General features: G+C 41.4%; 1 protein-coding gene and 1 non-coding gene across 2 annotated transcripts; both read right to left on the minus strand.

Moving 5' to 3' along the window:
- Positions 1-4,659: 4,659 nt before the first annotated feature.
- On the minus strand, positions 4,660-20,482 carry FAM20B (FAM20B glycosaminoglycan xylosylkinase). Its single transcript, XM_063298476.1, has 8 exons — positions 20,382-20,482; positions 13,532-14,058; positions 12,800-12,886; positions 11,555-11,664; positions 10,357-10,528; positions 9,145-9,336; positions 8,049-8,108; positions 4,660-7,007 (listed from the first exon to the last, which is right to left on the minus strand). Exons 2-8 carry the CDS (start codon positions 13,906-13,908, stop codon positions 6,776-6,778), a joined length of 1,230 nt encoding a protein of 409 aa, XP_063154546.1. The 5' UTR covers positions 13,909-14,058; positions 20,382-20,482; the 3' UTR covers positions 4,660-6,775.
- Positions 12,598-12,707, minus strand: LOC134495095 (U6 spliceosomal RNA). The gene has a single exon (XR_010067771.1). It is a non-coding gene; the product is annotated as a U6 spliceosomal RNA (small nuclear RNA).
- Positions 20,483-20,856: the final 374 nt, after the last annotated feature.

Raw genomic sequence — 20,856 nt, forward strand, 5'->3', positions numbered from 1 at the left:
GAAAGGCGATGGCACGTCTGGGAGAAAGAAGCCTTCGCGGTAAAAACGGCGCTAGAAACATGGCGACACCTACTCGAGGGAGCCACCCAACCATTTGAGGTCTGGACCGACCACCGGAACCTCGAGGCCCTCCGAACGCCCAGACGCCTTAGCCCAAAACAGGTCCGATGGGCCCAATTCTTCAGCCGCTTTAAATTCCAGCTGAAGTTCATGCCGGGCAAAAAGAACTTCATGGCCGACGCCCTCTCCCGACTGCCCCAGGACGAAGAACCCGCCCCAGACACCATTGGGATGGTTCTATCCGCCTCGCAACTGGGGATGGCCGTGACCACCCGAAGCGGCGCTCGGAGGCAGCTCGACTCTACGGCGCAGCCGACGGCGGGACAACCCGCGACCAGACGAAGCCCACCGCAACTACCAGGGGGAATACGCACGGACCTCGCCGCCGCCCTCAAAACCGACCCCTGGTTCCTGGCAAACCCCGACAAGGTAACGATGGCACAGGACCTGGCATGGGGGGAAGGCAGAATCTATGTCCCGGACTCGCAACGCCAAGCGATCTTGCACAGGTCACACGACGCCAAGCAAGCGGGATACTTTGGGTTCCTCAAGACCCTACACCTAACAAGGCGTCAATTCTGGTGGCCCGCGCTCAGACGAGACGTGAAAGCATACGTAGCGTCCTGCCCAACGTGTGCTAGGGCCAAACGGGCACCAGGCCATCCCGCGGGGCTATTACAACAGGTGGCAGAACCCTCCCGCCCATGGGAGGAAATCTCTATGGATTTTATAGTGGACCTCCCACCCAGCCAGAAGAAAACGGCCATTTGGGTGGTGAAGGATTACTTCTCGAAACAGGCCCACTTCATCCCCTGCACGTCAGTCCCGTCCGCACAACAACTAGCCAAACTCTTCCTCATCCACGTGTACAGGTTACACGGATGTCCCGCACGTGTGGTGACCGACAGGGGCACACAGTTCACCTCTAAATTCTGGCGGGCCTTCCTAAAGCTGACGGGGACCCAACAGGCCCTATCCACTGCCTGGCACCCCCAGACGGACGGAGCCACAGAGGTCCTTAATGCCACCCTAGAGCAATTCATACGCTCATACACCAACTATCATCAAGACGACTGGGCCGAACTGCTCCCGTTTGCCGAAGTCGCATACAACAACGCCGTCCACACGAGCACGGGGAAAACTCCGTTCGAGGTAGTCTCGGGGCGCGACTTCGTCCCCATACCGGATCTACCACAACCCCCGGAACCCCAGGTGGACGCTAGCAACTGGGGACGGAAGATTGCGGAATCGTGGCCAATAATCACGGCAGCGCTGAAGGATGCACAGGCGGCCTACAAAGAGCAGGCTGACAAGCACCGGCGCCAACAACCAACGTTCCAGGCGGGGGATATGGTCTACCTATCCACCAAATTTCTAAAGTCACCCCAACCCTCGAAAAAACTGGGGCCTAAGTACATCGGGCCGTTCCGAGTCACGCAAACAGTGAACCCGGTGGCAATACGCTTGGACCTGCCACACAACCTACGGAGACTCCACCCGGTGTTCCACACCAGCCTCCTGAAACCGGCAACCACCTCTCGATGGCACCCAAGCACGCCACAGCCCTCACCGGTGATGATCGACGGGCAACATCACTTTGACGTAAGGGACATTCTCGACTCTCGCAGGCAACGGGGAACTTTACACTATTTGGTCAGGTGGAAACACTTCCCCCACCCAGAATGGGTGGCGGCGCACAATGTTAACGCGCCTGACCTGACCCGGGCTTTTCACCGGGCATACCCCGACAAGCCAAAACCAAGGCTAGCAAGCCGTCACCTGCAAAACCCCTCCCCCGCGGGCCCCCCCGCCTACCGTGCCCCAAGGGAAAGGGCCCCCCCAAGCCCGCGACTTGGGTGGACCTCCCCCCCCGGGACTCACTCCCCCCGCCCCGGGCCCACGAGGCAGTAACAAGCGTTCGCCAGCACCCTCCCCCCGCCCCGGGCCCACGGGGGAGTGGCAAGCAAGCCAACAGGGCATCCTGGGGGCAACGCCCAGGAGCACACATAACAAAGGCGACGCACTTTGAATAAAAAAGAAGGGCCCTACCTGGAGCCGATAAGCACCCGACCAGCCACGCCTCTCTCCTCGCCGAACTGAGCCAAACTAACAGGGTGTGGCCGGAGCATGCGCACGCCAGGGTGTGACCTGGGCATGCGCACTAAGGACACACCCTAGGGAGGCACGTGGTAGAGGGCGGAACAAAGGGAGGGGCGAAAAATACTCTGGCGGGAATTTCAAAAAGTTTCTTTTGACAGCTCTCTTGGAAAAAAAAAAAAAAAAAAAACCAGAAAACCGGGGGGGGGCACTATTCGGACAGGGGGCAGTATGTCATGAGTGCCGTTGAGCTGAAGACATCAGCGCAATGGCACACATGACAATAGCAAGGAAACAGGGGAAGGGGCTCAAGATAAGTAGCCATCAACTCACAAAGACTGAAGGACAAGAAACAATGGCTAAACGGATCGCGAGGCACACCCAAGCTGTTAGCGCTAACGCAACGGAGATCGCCCAGCTGACAGCAATCACCGGAGGAATAGAGAAACCGATGATGGGCGATCCCGGAACGCCAGCGGGGCCTCACAACCCCTCACCTACCGGCAGGACGTGTTGGACAAAGGGGGGTGACGTAACCGCGAGTGAGGGGGCGCTGACCGGCGCGGGGTATTTAAACCCCGCACCGGCGCGCTCCTGTCACTCTCAGCTTTTTTCCTATACTGTACCTACACCGTGAATAAATCAGAGCCTGTTCCACAGAACCAGTGTCTGAGCATTATTCAGAGGTAGGCAGCGCATGACAGTTGCTTTCTTGTAGTCATTCTACATATTTTCAAGAATACACAGTAAACAAAAAGTAATTACTCTATCAAAAATGGGACAGTAGCTCAGCCCATGGTTCAAACGTGTTGAAGGTTTATCTTGTAATTTGCATGACTGTGGTTTCAGCCAGCAGATTTGCTACACATCCTAGCTGATGCAGGTAGATCAGTTTCTAGTGGAACCTCCTGTTTAGTCAGTTATCAGTAAATTGTTCATTAACAGGAAGTCTCTTCCCAGTAGCATGAAAATAACTGGAATGCGAGTCCTTACTTTGCTGCTGGATGATACTGAAAATCTGCCAAAGCAGTTTACAGAACAACAAAAAAAACCCCAAGAACTCTCCTCCCTCCGGCTCACAATCTAAAATTTCTGGCACAAAGGGAAAGGCTACAGTTCTTAAAGCAACAGGGTTCTTATAAGCAGCTACTGCCTTAGAAACGGTTCAGGCAAAACATTAGAAGGAACAAGTATGAGCAGAGTTGATGGAACCGTTGTGCTTCTGATCTCTCTGTTACAGGCTGATGGTACGTGCTGCACTGTTACACACCCTTTGTTGACAAATGAGGCCAGAGGGCGCACAGCCTGTTTGTGCCGTAGACTCAAGCACATTCATTGATTTCAAGTTCAAATCCCAAAGTCTTTTGATTATTTACCAGCAACAGCACTCCTTTTAGGAACTGAAGCAACACATGTGAAGACATATACTACCGACATGAAGTCAGAGCATATTAACCATGCACTTCTATGCAATCCTATCCCAAGAAGGCTAAGTGTTTTTATTGTAAACAAACAGTATCATCATAAAGAACTGATCCACTCATGTCATCAGGAAGGAGCATTGTCACTGCCACCTCCCCAGATGGCTGAAATTTAAGGACTCTTGCGGTGGCTTTCTCGGCAAGATACTGAATTAAAAACAGATTGTGGAAACTGTAAAAGGAGCGAGAGTCTATGGTGGCCTTAACTGTTCCACGAAGGATGCATTTTGCCTTGCTCTACTCAGATACGTGCTAGTTTTCTCAGAGACAGTTGTGAATTAAACTCACTTTACCAATCTCACCCGTCTTTTGTGAATCTACTCTGCTGAGACAAGATTTTAGCTGCTTTGTCTTAGTGGTGCTTACCCAGTAAGTATAAGTGTTTGTCCTCTCTTAAAGTTAAAGCACTTTAAAAGCAGCTGCAATCAAAGTAACTTAGATAAGGAGGAGAAAAATGGTGGCTGAGAACATGGTGTTTACTAGGAAAAGATATAAAGATCTTGGGATTATTCCTAATCCAGAGGACAATTTTTTAACAACTCAGAAAAGACAAATTAAAATTACTCGGTATTTGAGGCCAGATGAAGAGAAAGGAGGGTGAAATTGTTTCACGCAAGCCAGTGCAAAATGATTTAACTTTCTTATAGTCTGTGCTGGATTGATCAGTGGACATTAAAGGGGCCCTGCAAGAGCCCAAGTCTTTTGGAGCCACAATTGACTTGGTCTCTGAGCTATCCCTGGGCAAAGCAATGCCCTCTACAAAGGAACTGTACCAGGAGCAGCAGCAGCAGGATGAGAGCTGATATAAATAACTCTACATGGTTGGGAGATCCTGTGCAGTCCCAGCTTTGTTAACTTGTCTCAAGCAATACCTATCACACTCATTTAAAATACAAATTTAGTTCTTCGCAAATCCAGTCAGATGATACTGAGGATGTAAACTCTCCATTAGAAATGTGATTAATAATTATATGTCATGAGTTACCTCTCATTAAACATTTTCTTTCAGACAATAATGAACTCATGTCATTAAAATCTTTATTCACATAATACTTATCTATGCATAGCCTGACCCTTGGGAAACACACAACTGAGATACTTTTTCTCTTTTCCCAACAGCTTCTACTCGTAACCACTCCAAAAGGCAAGCCTCTGGCAGCTTCAAGATAAACATTTTCTTTCAGCTGCCGCACAAATAAGTTCTTAATAATTTATTTATTTTCTTTTTTAGCAACAGTTCCAGTTCTTCAGATGCAAGACAGCCTACTTGTCTGTTCAAGCATGGGGTACCTCTTCCATTTTCTTTATCTTTAAGACAGCACTAAAGGAAATATGAAGATATTCTGAGAGTCTCAAACGACTAGCAAGATGTTTTCCTTTCTGACAGCTTCTGCCAGATGCAGACTCATTGTGATTGCACACTTATCATGCATCCACAAAAATCTCATCTTAGCAGTTGACCTGGTCAGGTAATATTCAATAAAAAGTTTGAAGCTGGTGACCCTCATAATAGCAACTGTTAACTGATATCAAATTACTGTTACTGTAATATGAGATACTTAGCTGAACCAGCCTGACAGAAACAAACTTATTTTGAAAATTATTTTTGTTAAAATAGAAATAACTTACTATCAATAGGATTTGGCATTAAGCCAACCTATAGTTTAGGCAACCATCTTAAGACAATTACTGGCACAGGCTGAAAACACAAGCCTTAAAAATTGCTGTAGTGTAAGGAAAGTTATGGAAATAGATGCAAAAATAATGTTACTTTTTGTACCTGTGGGCATTAGGTTCTCTTTCTGATAGAGGAAGTCTCTCCAAACTGATTTTAAAAAACTATTAGAGCTGACCGGCAAACATCTGGATCCTGTCCTTAAATTTCAGTTAACTGACATCCCAGATATAGCTATCAGAAACATCATCTATCACAGAAGATCTTTGAGATTTCCAATACAGTTTGGTGAATAATGATTCAGGGCATTAAACATTGGAGTTAACACACAGAATAATTTTCCACACATTTCCCTCCAATATCTTTGGCAGGACTATCAGGTGCATGAATTAAAACAGATACATAAATTTCCTGAAGCTACAAATACAAATTACAATTCAAGCTAATGGTCACAAAGCCAGGGGATCACAGCTTGGATTAAAAGGAACAAAAAGAAAAAGATGTGCCAGCTAAATATCTTCAATTCAGCTCAGGCCTTGAAAATGACAGACTATCCCAAGAAAGCCTGACAGCGTAGCACCTGCAACTGCCTTACAGTAGAGAGAACACACTTTTTTTCTTCTTCAGGCACTCATCACGTCTTCCAGATTCTCAGTTTAGATCAGAAGTTTAGCAACAAACCCTGTTTGTTTTTTGAAATCTACAACACTGACAAGACATAAAGGACTGGCTCAATCTCCGCTTTTTAGGAGAACTATTGGGCTCAAGGCAGCAAGAACCCTTACATTTGAGAACACAATGACTTGCACAATAATCTCTGGTGAGGACTTTGCAGCATCATGCAAGCCTGAATCGTTTCAGCCTTGTAAATGGAGAACAGATTTCAACAGTAATCTAGAACAGTCCTTCTCCTTCAGCAGTTTTGGATTTAATGGAACACTGAAGACAATTATACATCCCCTTATAGAGTTCTTTAGGAAATTCCAGCAAAAGATGCCTGGGTGTGTATCTATCAGGAGAGACAGTAAATCTCTTGAACATCACATTTGCCCTGCCACTCCATCACTCTTCTTTTTTTAGGTAGCCAATATGGATGCCTTAGATAGCCTATTCTTTAAAACCCTGGATTAGACTGAAATATTAAGATTGTACTTGGAATTGGCTAGGAGATTAAGATCTTTTCTGGAACAGGTGTGTATTATTGTCCAATACCCATCTCTTTTCAGGGAATCCCAGGAGAGCTCTCAGTGCAACATCCACTGCCAGCAATGGAATCCAAAAAAATGATACAGGGCTACCCAAGGGCATCTTCCTTGTCTTCAACAGAGCTTTCAAGCTACAATTGTTTCCTCTTCTGATGCAGAAATTAATTCCAGTTCATCCTGCCCATAGCCATGCAGAACCAATTGTGCTGTTTTCTATTATTACTTTAAAAAACAATCCCCATCAGTTTCTGTTAAAGCTACAAATGGGAAAGTGTCATTCTATCTTCCACTAGCACAATATCTGGCCCAAATTGATCTGTACATTGCTTTACTGTAGCTAAGATGTTCAGAAGTCGTTGGTCCAGGGCATCCATATGGGGGGTAGACAACACAGGTGAGATAGGGTCATGAGACATAGCAGTTTTTAAGGCAGACTTCAGGACTCCATTCTTCAAATAGTTCAACCTGTTCCAAGTGGAGACTCTGATACTGCAAAAGAAAAGAATGAAGTGTAATAAAAAGTCCAAACCTTCAGAAGTCTTCTCAAAGTATTTTTAATACTTTAAGCTTTTTAAATAATAGAATGTTATTAATTCTAATCATATTATATAAACATTACTGCATTGAAATCTACACTGAAATAATACAATGCATTCATAATTTACAACACTACAATAAAAAAGAAGTCTTCCCAAAGAAGCTTGTCACAGGATTTACTAACTCAGACAGAGCTATGAACTTTAGTGACAATGCTGTAACAGTGCTTAAATTAAGATTTATAAGCCTATATATACTCAAAACAACATCTTTCACATTACTTCCAGGGAATAATACGATAAAGTGCTAAACTGCATAAAAACAGATTAGCTGCTCTGGATATGAACAATAAGTCTAGTGTTTGGTAAAGCTGTTGTGAAATTATGAACATAGAATGCCAGTTCTATCTTAGATGTGTGACATAATTAACAGAAATTTTATTTTTTTCAACAAAAGAAACCCCTACCGTCCTCAGTTCATGACCTGCAAGCCGGTACTATCTCCTTGTTCCTCCATCCCTGAAATATTTTTTCTTTACATGGACCTCAGAACTTAGTGAATGTTACATACACTATGTGAAAGGAAGCTACATGTCTGCAAAATCCTGATATCTGAAAATGTTTTGACATTCCCTCAGGAAAAAAGCTACGAAGGTTAGAGAGAATCTTCCTCCGGCATTATTTTTCAATGCTAGCCTTCTCTTTCTTTAAACATCTAGTTGTTCTGAAAGTTTAGAGGAATGCTGCTTTAACACACAGGCTCCCAGAAAATAAAAATTCCAGATTGATCAAGACCTCAATTTAGATTCTGCATAACACATAATTTTGTATTTAACGTCCTAAGTATTCTCTCAAATGCTGAAGCCACTTTGGACTAACCATCAGTCTTGAGAAAACATGTTTCTGATGGGTTGTAATTAAACACTATCAATATTGCTTTTAAGATGTGCAGGTAATATAAAAATAAGTTAGTAAGTTTTTATTTTTTACTCACATGCAGCACTGATAAAGAGGTGCAAGAATGCTTCTCTCATCCAGGGAAGGATTTCCAAAACTGAAAAACAGATATAGAATGAAAATGTCTTTCCCTCTGGAAAAGTCTCTACAACATCTTCCAACAAAATGGATATCCTTGACTTTATCAAAAAGTGCCTGACCACTCAACCCGCCACAGCACAACCAACACAAGCTATGAAAAGGATAAAATTCCCATACATCAAAAACGTCTCAGAAACAACCAGTGGACTATTACAACCACATGGCATTACCGTAGCACACAAACCAACTAAAACCCTCCAAAACATCTTAAGTAAAACAAAAGACCCAGTAGCCCAAGGAAAAACAGGAGTCATCTGCAACATACAGTACAAGAACTGCAACAGGACAGACAGGCAGAAGACCAGCAGAGTTCATCCATGAACACCAACTAGCAGTCAGAAGACACAGTGAAAACTCCTTAATCTCACAACACATGGACAGAAACTGGGAAACTGTGAGCATCTTAGACCAAGCCAAATCCAAAAACACCAGGGAATTCCTAGTGTTATTCAGACAAATCAGCCATCAACAGACACATAGAAATAAACCACATTTACACACCATTCAAAAGAGACAATAAAAAAGCTAAGAAAGAAATAAAAAGACCAGAACACATTCTCTCCTACAGCCAACACCCAGATAAGCAGGGATTAACACCAGGCAAACAATCAAGCAAGCAGACTAACAATACTCTAATCAAGGAACTACCAAGGAGAAAACCACATTCCCACCAAAACAGTGCAGGCTACAGTATATAAAGAGAGAGCAAACTCCACACTTAATCACACTGATGATGTTCCCTAGTTGGGTAATGAAACATCTGCAAGCAACAACCATGCTAGAGAGCACCGAGGACTCCAAAGTCTCTCTTTCCCATAAAGCTAAACAGGCATTTCAACTGTATATAGAATTCCTGATATTTCAGTTAGTCCATAAACCAGGTTAAACTTTTGGAAAACCTCATCAATTGCAGTAATTATGACAAACCAACTGTAATCTGGTGGCAACAATTTTACTGAAAGAATTGGCATGGAAGTTAACATATTTCCTACCTTTTGGCATTGTCAAGTAGAATAAGCATACTGGCCCCTTCATCATCCTGAAAACTTTCATAATGATGTCGGTCAGCATTCCCAATCAGATAATCAAATATGGCTGTATCAATGATGTCAAGAAGCCGTGGGCCTGAATCATAGGGTGAGGTCTTCTTCACAGCATCACAGTAACTCTCATCGTATTCCCATCTGCAAGATCAAACAGAAACTCAAGCAAGCACTGTTGATCTTTAAGATTTATAGTACAATTATGCAACTTCAAAAAGTTGAAAGAGAAGCTTGCATAACTGGAAAAAAATAAAAGTGCTGATAGATTTAAAATAAGATTATCTCAAAGTCTCCTTGGTAAAAGACCACAGCAGAAGATGGCAAAATTGTTTATTCTACTTCACTTTCAACTTCACTTTCTCTTTTAACATACAGGTTAATTGTTTTTATTTGTCCTTACAATATATTCTTCATATATTTGTTCATTAAATTTGGTCTCTTAATTCAGTCATTAATGATGATTGACAAATAGATATTCAGGAAAAGGATGTGAAATATTCTTTCTTAAGAATAAAATCGCAAAACTGATTTTTGATATAAGCAGACCTGAACTGATCCAAACCAATACACAGATTAGAGCTTCATTAACTCTTTAACTTCATTAACACTTCAACTCATGAACTAATGCAGAATGAAACTTACACAGACTTGGACAAACTGATTCATCCTTCCTAACACAGAATAGTGTGTTGTACTTTTATAAAGATAGCTAACTTTGTTGGCAGAAAGAAGAATGACTGCTGTTGAATACTCTTTTTGAAAATGGGTTTTGGATTTTCAAGCAGATAAACACAACTCAAAATCCAGGTCCTGTATTATGCACCCAGACTGTAACAATTGCAGTTAGTATTATACTGTACCATTACAGTCAAGCTAAAAAAAATTATTTTTCTTTGTAAAAGACAAAGTTTAAAGAAAGGAAAAACAAAAAAGGATCTTCAATTCTCATTCAGCTTTGAAATATTTTGCCTTCTTGTTTCTCAGTGGGACTTCGTTCCTCCCCAGAAAAGGACCTGATTTTTAACAATCCCACTCAGGTACAAAAAACATGATCAGATCAACAATTTAAGGCTGATACTTCCCTTTGCCTCTATAACTGTAGTCCATTCTCTGGACTGACCAAAAGAAACAGCAAGGAGGTCACTGCTGTGAACTCCATACCTGGCTAACTTGCCCTCCCTGTACGTCCTGCCCCATGGATGCCGATGTTTCTGAAGAGGCCATACATCTGGCAGCCAGAGAGTGAGTGATCCCTCCATGGAATCTCCTTCAGCACAGGCTGGCTCTGTTTCCCGGCAGTAGTAGCACTTCCCATAGAAGCAAGTGTTATTACCTTGGAAGCAAAGAAAAATTAGAACAAAAGCAGCTAACTTGTACCATCCCAATACTAATATGTAACACTTCTAGTTTCTAAGAATTGGGAAGTAGTTCAGAAGCTTTCTGGGAAAGAAACCATCAGTTCTAAAAAGCTGATTTTAGTCATCGTCATCATCTGCTGATGCAGCTCACCTCTCTGGGAGTAAGGCTTAATCCGTTTAATGGGTTGTTTATTTATAAACAGAGTTGGATTGTAAGGTAATTTTATCTTCCTCAAGAAAAAGCACAGTCCCCACCTCCCAGTTCTCCCACTATTCTGGAAACAGGCTTGAAGTAAACACCTTTCCACACTGGTAACTAAAAACCTGGCCAAATGCAACAGCAGATATTTCTCTGAAATATGCACATTTCAGAGAAAATATCTGCTGTTGCATTCGGCCAGATTCTAAAAAATGGCTATTTTCATATCCAAAGGCAGCAATCTCAAAATTTAAACAATGTTTTCTCTTACTGTTGAAACAATTAAAATATGCTATGTCCCAAATATCAGAGAAAATATTGTCTGATATTGTCAAATACTGTGCCTCAATGGAAGTTTTATTCAGGAATCAAAGTAATCTGTGAAATAAACCCTCAGCAGAAAAAATTCTGATTTCCCAAGGTTGAGAGATAAGGATTAACACACTCGCCTTATGAGGGCTAATCATGGCATGGGGTTCTGTCAAGGCTGATGTTACTCTCAAACTAGAATTTAGAATCCAAGTGTGAATTCTATTTATCATTACTAGCTCTAATATCAGTACAGATCTGCATCATTAATACTGAAAAAAAGGTGATAATCTGTATATATGAGAGGAGGGAGCAGCTGAGCCAGGGGCATACTCTCTAGTACACGTTCTTCAAATTGTATTCTCCCAAGGACCCAGGAATGTTATAAGAGACTGGGTCTGCAGGTACCAGGTCACCAATGATCAAGTTCCACAGGCCCTTTTCATTCAACTTTACTTTAATAACCTTTCTGATTTTTTTATTTTTAACCTACCTAAAGTCATGAAAGTACTAAGCAACTGTTCTGTGGCAACAGGTTTGATCTCTGTGCGGAGGTTCACGAACCTACCAACCACGAGTGGGGCTCGCCGGAAACCTAAGATTCTGTTTGAATGAGAAAGAATGAAACAAGATATGAATTCATTCAACACAATGGAGAGCATAGGCTAGACCTTGATAGGAAGTCTGCAGGAATCACCCAGTAAGTATCCTCAAAGGTTTAAGGTTCCTGAAATGCTGGAGTAATTTTAAATATTACTTCTTAGTAACTAATACCTATGTTTTGTTTTATTTTAAACTGCAACTGATAATTTGTATTCCTCTCTTTTGGATTCTATAAATTTACTGAATTAGAAATTGGAATTGATACAATTTTTTTGCTTATCCTGGACTGTGATCATATTCAAGTGCCAGACTTCTAGGTGCACTTGGCTCATAACAAGGGAAAGTCCTGGAAAAAGGATCTGCCTAGAGGTGCAACCTTTAGGCTTGGATTGTGTTTAGGCTGATGTTTATTAATTGTTGTAAATCACAAAAGTGGTGGCAGGTCACCTGCTTCTGAAATACATGACAAAGAGTCTTGCAGCAACATTGAAGGACCAATAGTTCTTGAAGCACCAGAGATTTTTACAAGGCTGATCAGAACAAAAACTGAACTTGGTTTAGGTTTAAATTTAAATTAATTGGAGCAGAATGGGACACGCAGACTACTAATCTGTGCATAATACTGGGAACTTGTACTGAAAGACCTGCACAGATTCCCAACGGCTGTGCAGCACAAGTTAGGAATTTAGGCACTGACTACTTAAGGGACCATCTTGAAATGAACCTGTCCAAACACTGTCCCCCTAAAGATGCCCTCACTTTTTGAGATGTTACTGAATTCAAAGGACTGGGCCTTCTCCCATAGAATTCTCTCTCTTGAAATTACATTCCGCCCCCCATTCCAGCAGAGGAATCACAACTTTCCTTTTTAGCTACATCTTTTTTTAGTTTAAGTTAGTTTATAATTTATATTAACTGATTTTATCAATGTTTCACTGTTTGTTTTATCTGTTATTGTTAATGTGTCATCCTTGTGCAGGGGCCATGCTAATCTTCCCTATATCGTTCCAATTTTACTCTATGTGCTGCTAAAGTGAGAGCATTTTATCGTCAGCCACTTTAAATGCCCTTTGGATAGAAACGTGAGGTATAAACTGAATGAATGAACAAAGTATATTTTAATTCAAAATTTTACCTGTCCAGATGGAAGGCTGCCACCTCTGCATTATGCCTGTCATAGCCAGCATATGGCTCTCCTTCTATTACATAGTCTCTGGGATATCTAAAAATTATGAAAAAATAAATGATTGAGTAACTAATGGAATTTGTTCCAAACTAAAGAAGAATCTCAGATAAACAACAGCTTTCCTTCACCCCAAGGTAATTAAGCAATGAGAAAAAATGTAACTCTGAAGAACTTTTCTCTGGGTTGAGTCTTCTGGCAATTAGTTGTACTGCCACATATACAAGAACATATCTCACTAAAATACTAAGAAGCGATAGTATGGGATCTGCTTTTTTTGCTCCTGATTTTGATATATGGGACATACCAAATCGGGGGCCAGAGTAGGAGAACCAAAACTAGCGTGGTCATCTTAGCCTTCTGGTGAAACAGGTGAGCAAGCATCTATCTGTTGTCCTAACCTAAACAGTATATTCCTTGTATTAGAGAATGTTGGTCAGGCATTCCTGTTTGGGAAAACCTAATGCAAATTAATTGAATGTGCTAACGCATGCTGTAGCTTGTTACTGTATTGTGTGAATCTGTAATTCTTGTTTTATGACATGATGTAAAGTATGAATGCAAACATTATGACTTATGCACAAACTACAACTTTGTTCAAATTCAGCCATTAAGCTGTTATCAACCATTAAGCTGATAACAAAACTAGTACACATATTATGTGTCACTGAAGAAGCATTTTACCTCTTAGGTTTGAAGACTACTTTCTGTCCACCTTCCAGTATAAGTAGTGCTTTCAACTGGGTGCCCTTATAGCCCACATCTGCTTTGATTATCTTCTTGGTAGCCATGGCATGCATCACTGCCCCCAGTTCTGGTGTTTCCTCCGGGTACACTTCACGTGGCACCACCCACTGGGCTGCAATTTCCCAAGGAGATTGCAGTGTGTGATCAAGTCGTGGGTCTAGTTCCACCCGTAGGCTTGTCATCATACGGTGAAAGGCGCGCTGGTCCTCACGGTTGGCTGCTGATGTGTCCAAGTTGTCTATGAGGAAAACCTTTGTGAAAATAAAGATGACAAGGAGAATTGCCAGAAGCACCACACGTTGTTTCAGCTTCATGATGATTAGTAGTCCTTTTCTGCTGACTTGATTTATCAAAGGCTACAGGAAATCTCTCACAAAACAAGGTGATAAGCGGTGCAGTTCTTGATTAGTTTCATTATCTTCAATCCAAATGATCCACCGTTGCAACTACATCTTCTGGTACCCCTGTAATTAAAGAAACAATTGAATTTTGTACCTTTAGCAAATTCAGTGGGTATCTCTTGAACAGAAGTTGCTGATTTATAGTGCTACAATTTACTTAAAACGAATTCATTTCAATGAGGTTACCCATGATATAGCCTGGTTCCAAGGCAGATATTTTTCAAATCAGCACTTACTGAAAAGCCGCCCCCCTGCCAGATTTTCAGAAAACTAGAGTTGCTAGATTCACTGTATAAGTCTACCACTAAATATACAGAACTGACTGACTTTGACCCAACTTTTATGAAAGAAATCATTTCTCTCCACCTTCCTCACCTACAACTTCAACTGACCTTTGATATTTATTTTGAGGGTAGAACAATTAGAAATATACACTTTCCATCCCCCCCCAATTAATACACCCATACAAACATAGCTGAGGAATCCCTTATTTTATTTTTTCATTTAGATTTAACCCCCTCCCCTCACTTCTTGGCCTCTTTCCTTCAGGAGCTCAAGACAGCGTACAGAGCATTCCCTCCTAAATTATTCCCCACAAATCTGCTTGTATGAGATAGGCATGAAAGAAAATGACTGACCCAAAGTAACTCAGTAAACTTCCATGACTGAGGGTAGACTTGAACCTAGGTCTCCCCTGTGCCAGTCCAACACCTTAAACAGAATAGCACACAGGCTCTCCTTGTTGGTATTTCACAATACCAAGGGCTAGCTGAATTGGAGAGAATTCACATTTGAATGGAATGTAGCCTCTTTGTAGGCTGGCTCAGCAAATGTTTTCTGGTGGACATCATGGACATTCAACTTAATGAACCATGTGGTGAATATTCAAGTCTAATGAAGAACATATAGCTCATCTAAACGTACAGGTGCAGGGAACGTGCAACAGCATGCTATAGTGGACTAAATGATACTGTAAGCCAAAAAGTAGGAGAAGATTGAAGTATGACTGATGGGTAAAAGTATCAAGAGGCAGGATATGAACTTCCACGATCAATAATTGTTCAGAAGAAGCAAAACCCCTCCAGAATTTGTCTTTTAAACTGTAACATTCTATGACAAATTTGATGAAAATCAGCTAGTCAGACTCTTGTTGGAGATAAAGATCCTGAAAGGAAGAAAAGAGTCCTCTATGTTTTTCCCTTCCCAAGACTTATATAAAACCAACAGAACATTAAATTCTGCCTGATCAGCACAACAGAATGTCATTCAGCCATAAAAGTAATGCTATTATTTTTGGGGGACACAGGAAGGGTATTAAGAACTTTATTTCTAAGATTCTAACTCTAGGCGGAGAGCGGTATAAAGCATATTTAAACCACCAATCTTGTGCCATGCCATAATGTGGATCAAGCACCTTACTTTGGAGGTGTTCATGGCCGTATAAAACATTTGAAGTAACTGTTACGTTAAGATACAGTAGATCAGAATGGAATATATGTAAATTCAAATGCCTCAGTATGAGTTTTTCATGCTCCATGTTTACCACTGTAAGGCTGTGGTTCTAATGACACACTGGACTGTTGTCTATAGAAACAAACCATGGTTACTCAAACCAAGATTTAATGCAATCTGTGAACCCATCCAAAATCTTTTTGAGAATTGTGAGAATTAACTACAGGGTATATTGTACAAGATAGGTAGTAATGCTTGCTTATATTATCTGGAGTTTCTCCATTCACATTTTTGTGTGTTTTCCATTTCAACATTTTCAGATCTGTTCTGATTTATAGTAAATTCAGTCATACATATTGTTCTCACCTTTCTGTCACCCCTGTATCTTCCAGCCTCCCAATAGTCATTACAAATTTAAATTGTATGCCCCATGTAGCATCTTTTTATTTATTAAATTCCATTTATAATCTGTTCCTTCTCTAACATGCTCAGAACAGTTTTGGCCCTCCACTCAAGCAGTTTTCAGGAACAGACCTGATGAGGTATTCTGTAAAACACTATGTGCATTAATAATGCTGCATTTATAATAACTATATTTTATACAGAGCAGTAGTTGAAGGCAAATGGTAAATAAACACTCCCTGTAGCAACAGCAAGCATAGCACAACAATTGACAGGAGACAACTGAAATAACCTTTCAACCTGCAAAATACAAGTGTAGCAGACACAGAGCGCCAGTTGGACCCACCCAGGACCCCAACCTCTATTACTGGTGAAACCAACAGGTCCTTTGCCTCCCCTATGGCATACTTAACTAAACCCCACATACCTAAACACCAGAGGGCCTTTACTCTGGCATGTCACTCCTTCCCCTCAGCTGTTCTTGAAGGCGGATACAGGAATATTCCTTATCCGGAGAGGCAATGCCCTGTGACTCTGGTCACACAGAAACAACAGAGCACATGCTTCTCCAGTGCCTGTATTACAGAGACATTTGTACTAGCCTCATCTCACCATTACTGCATGAATACCCAGGGCACACTGGACAATTTTACACCACCCTAGGGCTTTCAGTCACAGTCCCAGCTACAACATACAGTGTTGCCAGGCTCTGCGCAGCAGTGCTTAAAATTCGTCAGATGATGACCTGTGCCATAAACTAGACCTCATGAGCACATAGTTCGCCATGCTAGAGTGCTCTGTAATCTGATATAGTCTGCCACATACTAACCTTATGCTCCCCTACACCCATCTAATGCTCCTACCCCTCTTTTTAGACTCGTTTTTATATATACTTTCTAGCTTTTCATTTATTTTAGCTTTTTATTATTATGCATTTTCTTTGTTTTTTAATTGACTGTACCCCACCCTCCTTATGCTGATCTATGACCGTAATAAAGATTTGATTTGAAAAATAAAATAATCATACAGTAGTTGTTTTAACTGAGTAACATACTATTCTCCATGAACTCCTGAGAATATTTTATAATGCATCTCTGCTAGAATTCTAATTTAACAATATTTTTCCTAGTAGAATCTCATCACAGTAAAGCCAAGTTTAATTCTGCACATCTTATTAAATATTTTATCACTTGCCAGAATTGTAATGCAAGAGCTGTGCATTCCAGCTAAAGCAGCAATGTAACCAGAACTTTCCCAGACTGAGGAAAGAGCTGCACTAGTACTATACAAACTCCCAAGTTTGAAAAAGAAGCAACTTCTTCTTCCAATATTTTATAATAGTGAACAAAAAGTGTATCCCAAGTCAGTAGGCTATAAACACACAATTTAAAAAATGTATTAGCACTGGCCCCTTTTTGCAAGGCTATTTAATTTCGTGACAACTTATTGTAGGATCGTGGCAGCTCCTAATAACACCAATTTTCATGACTTGAAATGTACATGTAAATTCTAAAAGCAAAATCCGTGTTTCTTCCAATCCAGAGTAAACTTTCTGTTTATAAGAGATGGGCAGTAAGTGCCCTGAAAATTACAAGCAAAATTATCTGCTCTTGCAGTAATGGGTAGACTAACACAGTAGAACTAATGTAATTAAAGTGGTCTGGGGAAGAAGAAGAGAAGAAAACAACTCTGAAACATGCTGTGTCTGACAGACTGTGAAGACCACAGAAGTGGAAAATGACAGACAGATGGTATCTGTCTTATGCGCTTGCAATATCCTCCCTAGGATGTTAATGGATTAAGACATGCATTTATCCTCACATCATTGTATTTGTCTTAAACTTAAACAGCAACAGAATATTTTAAACCCAGCTTTCCCAGAACATTGAGAACTACCGCTGAATCTTTTAATGCTGATTATCAGTTAAAACATCAATCATAACTACAGTATTGTATTTTCCAATGTGACTGTTATGAATAGTGCAGGAATGGGGTGGGTGTGTGCACATATAAATATATATTGTATGTGTTTGTGAGCATTTATATATACTATACTGGGTATAGTAATATACCCATAGTATAGTAAGCCAGTAGTAATACAGGGTATGTATGATGTCTAACTATTGAGGAGTGCCATGAATTGTCGAGAAAGAAGGATAGGCATGTTTGTGGCATAGTGATCAGGAACAAAAAACAGTGTTGTATGGAGATGTTCTTATGAGAGATTTAGGAAACTCACAAGCAATATGTAAATTCCAACATGTTTTAATCAAGGGAAAGTGGTTCTCAAGTACAGATGTGGGTGTTCTAGGAAATCAGAATGATGTAAATCATTCGTACAAATGACTATAATTGGAATTAGTATATTTGTTCCCAAAGTACAAGTTGGCACAAATATTTGGACTACATTATTCGATGTGGAAAAAATAAATCTAGCTTTTTCAAGAGATTTGAATATAACATTAAAAATCTAAAGCTTTGATTGGGCAATGGGCAATAAAATACAAAGGTGCAGGGTACTTTTAGCATTTCAATATTTTAGAATGATCACCTAAAGACAAACATCATAAAAATTTAAAACTGCCTAACTTGCCTGAAAAGGAAAATTTTTACCTTAGAAAATATTCCAGCATATGCCTCTGTTCCCATGAAAGGAAAAAAGGCTGCCTTTTCCTGCTTGATATAACAATACAGACTATATGACCTTTATTCCACAACTGATTAGTATACAAATCATGCAGTAATTTTCTTCTCTACATACCCATGTAACCTCAGTTCAAACTTTTATTAACCTAAGTAGTAACAAGTCCCCTTTGGAAGGAATGATGTGGCTTATCATTCTTTATGGCGCCTTAGCATTTGTATTCATTCACTTCTTTACCATAACCACTCAAAGCAACTTTTTATGACCTGTACATTCAAAACGTTGATACTATAACTGCCTATTTAGTAAAATCATACAAGTATCTATAAAACCTCTAAAAACTGTATTACTGTACACTTGATGTCAGTCAGCTGATGTCTGAATGGACCCCACTGAAAAATATTGGGACTACTGTAACTTTACACGTTGCAGATATCAAGTAACAAACAGGTATATAGAGAATATAAAGATTAAAAAAAAACAAGAAAAAAAATTAAAATTGAGAAATGGCCATGGCTAAAAATCTATATAGTGGGTGCAGAATTTCCTCCAAATATATTCCTTTGAAAGATTAATTTTCCTAATACAAAAGGCATAACTACATTAGATCAGAAATTATTATGTATCCATCAATGGAGCCAAAAGTAGTGGCCACCATTTTAATTAATGCTTTTTTGTAACATTTGCCCACATGGCAGAACGTCATGACAAAACATTATCTTACTCTCAGACAAAAACAAACCTTTTCAAGGAATAATTGGCTGATTTTGCAATGCATGAACATCACCGCTTATTACACTCAAAATATTGCATCATAAATCCTGGTACCATATAAATTTATAATAATAAATATACAATATTTAGAATTTACAATATTTGGAATTGATATAGAGTTTGACCACTCAAAACTTCTTCTGTATCTTATTATTTTTCCCAAGTAATTTTAGTAAAGATTATAATTACAATAGTAGTACTTCTGTATCTTATATACAAGTGTTAGAATCTGGCTTAGAGATCTTCTGAAGCCTCCCCACCTGAGATTAGGTGTTTGGACAAAGGTCCTTCTCAGTGCTGTGGTGTTGCCCTTCAGCAGCACCTCCACCCTGAAGCTAGGCAGACTTCCACTCTGCTAGCCTTTAGGCACCAAGCAGAGATAATTTTATTTTCCCACTTGTTTTAGCTTTATTATTTTTATTCCTGGATTGTTAATAACACATTTATGTGCTGTATTTAATTTTCTCCTTTCCATCGTTTTTATCTTAGTGCAATAATTAGCTCCAACTTAAATTTAAGAGCTGCATTTAAATCTGTCTATCTAGTACACGTAAGGGAGTACCTGGGGTGTATTTCCTCTGCTCTGTTGCTGCTCTTCCTTCCTTAGTATTCAATTTCGAAGACGAAAAGAACAGCTGAAAGGACGCAAAGAATACCTTCCGATTTCCCATGACAGAGCAGGAGCGTGCAAAGCCCTCCATGCATGAACACACTCAGTGTGGTAAAGATGTATTCTATACCTATGGGTGGTACTTAATACTTTCCTTTTGATTTCAGACCTTGCCAGAAGACTATTCAGTTCTGCCCCCCACACACATACACGCTCTCTCACACACACACCAACCAGCCCGAGATCCCCGCTCTCAAAGGCGTCAGGAAAGAGAGGACCTCCCCCCCCTCCCCACAGTAGTTCTCTCCTCGCATTTCTCTTCTTCCTTCCCATACTTTGTGATTCCCCTTTTTTGCTTTTAACCCATTACCCGGGCTGCGGATCCCGCCAGGGAGGAAGCGCCGTGGGAGCAGGAAAGTCGGGCCCAACAACTGGTCCCCCGGCTGGTGCATTTGCTTGCGCGCGTTTCCCACCCGCCCCCGCTGTCCGCGCCCTTCTCCTTACCCAGCCAAGAAGCGCCAACGCGCCATCCCCGCTCCCAGGGCCGCCCAGGAGGCCGACGCTGCCCCGCCGTCGCCGCCGAGAGCCCTCGCAAGGCTCTTCCCCAACACGCACCCACCGCCCCACCCACCGCTTCTCGCGGCTTTCCCCGCCCCCGCCCCTGCGCCAGCCAATGGGCGCTCCGGGGCAGACCACGCCCTCTACCGAATCGCCCACTCCGAGCCAGGCCAAGCGCGTGTTTATTCTCGCGCTAAGACTCGAAACACCGTCCCCCAAGAGTGCCCGAGGAGCCGCCGGGTGCTCCACTCCACCAATGGAGGATCGCCGATACTTGATCACGCTGCTTTCTTCCTTGTTCGGTAGCCAATAGCAAAACGCGCTCTCTAAGAAACCGCCCTTCCACGTACCTCTGGCGGGCGGGATGTTGCCAACTTGTCTTTTAACTGTCGCGTGCCTGTGGAAGAATAACGGTGGGGAG

This window comes from Candoia aspera, chromosome 3 (assembly GCF_035149785.1).
Source record: "Candoia aspera isolate rCanAsp1 chromosome 3, rCanAsp1.hap2, whole genome shotgun sequence".
NCBI lineage: Eukaryota > Metazoa > Chordata > Lepidosauria > Squamata > Boidae > Candoia > Candoia aspera.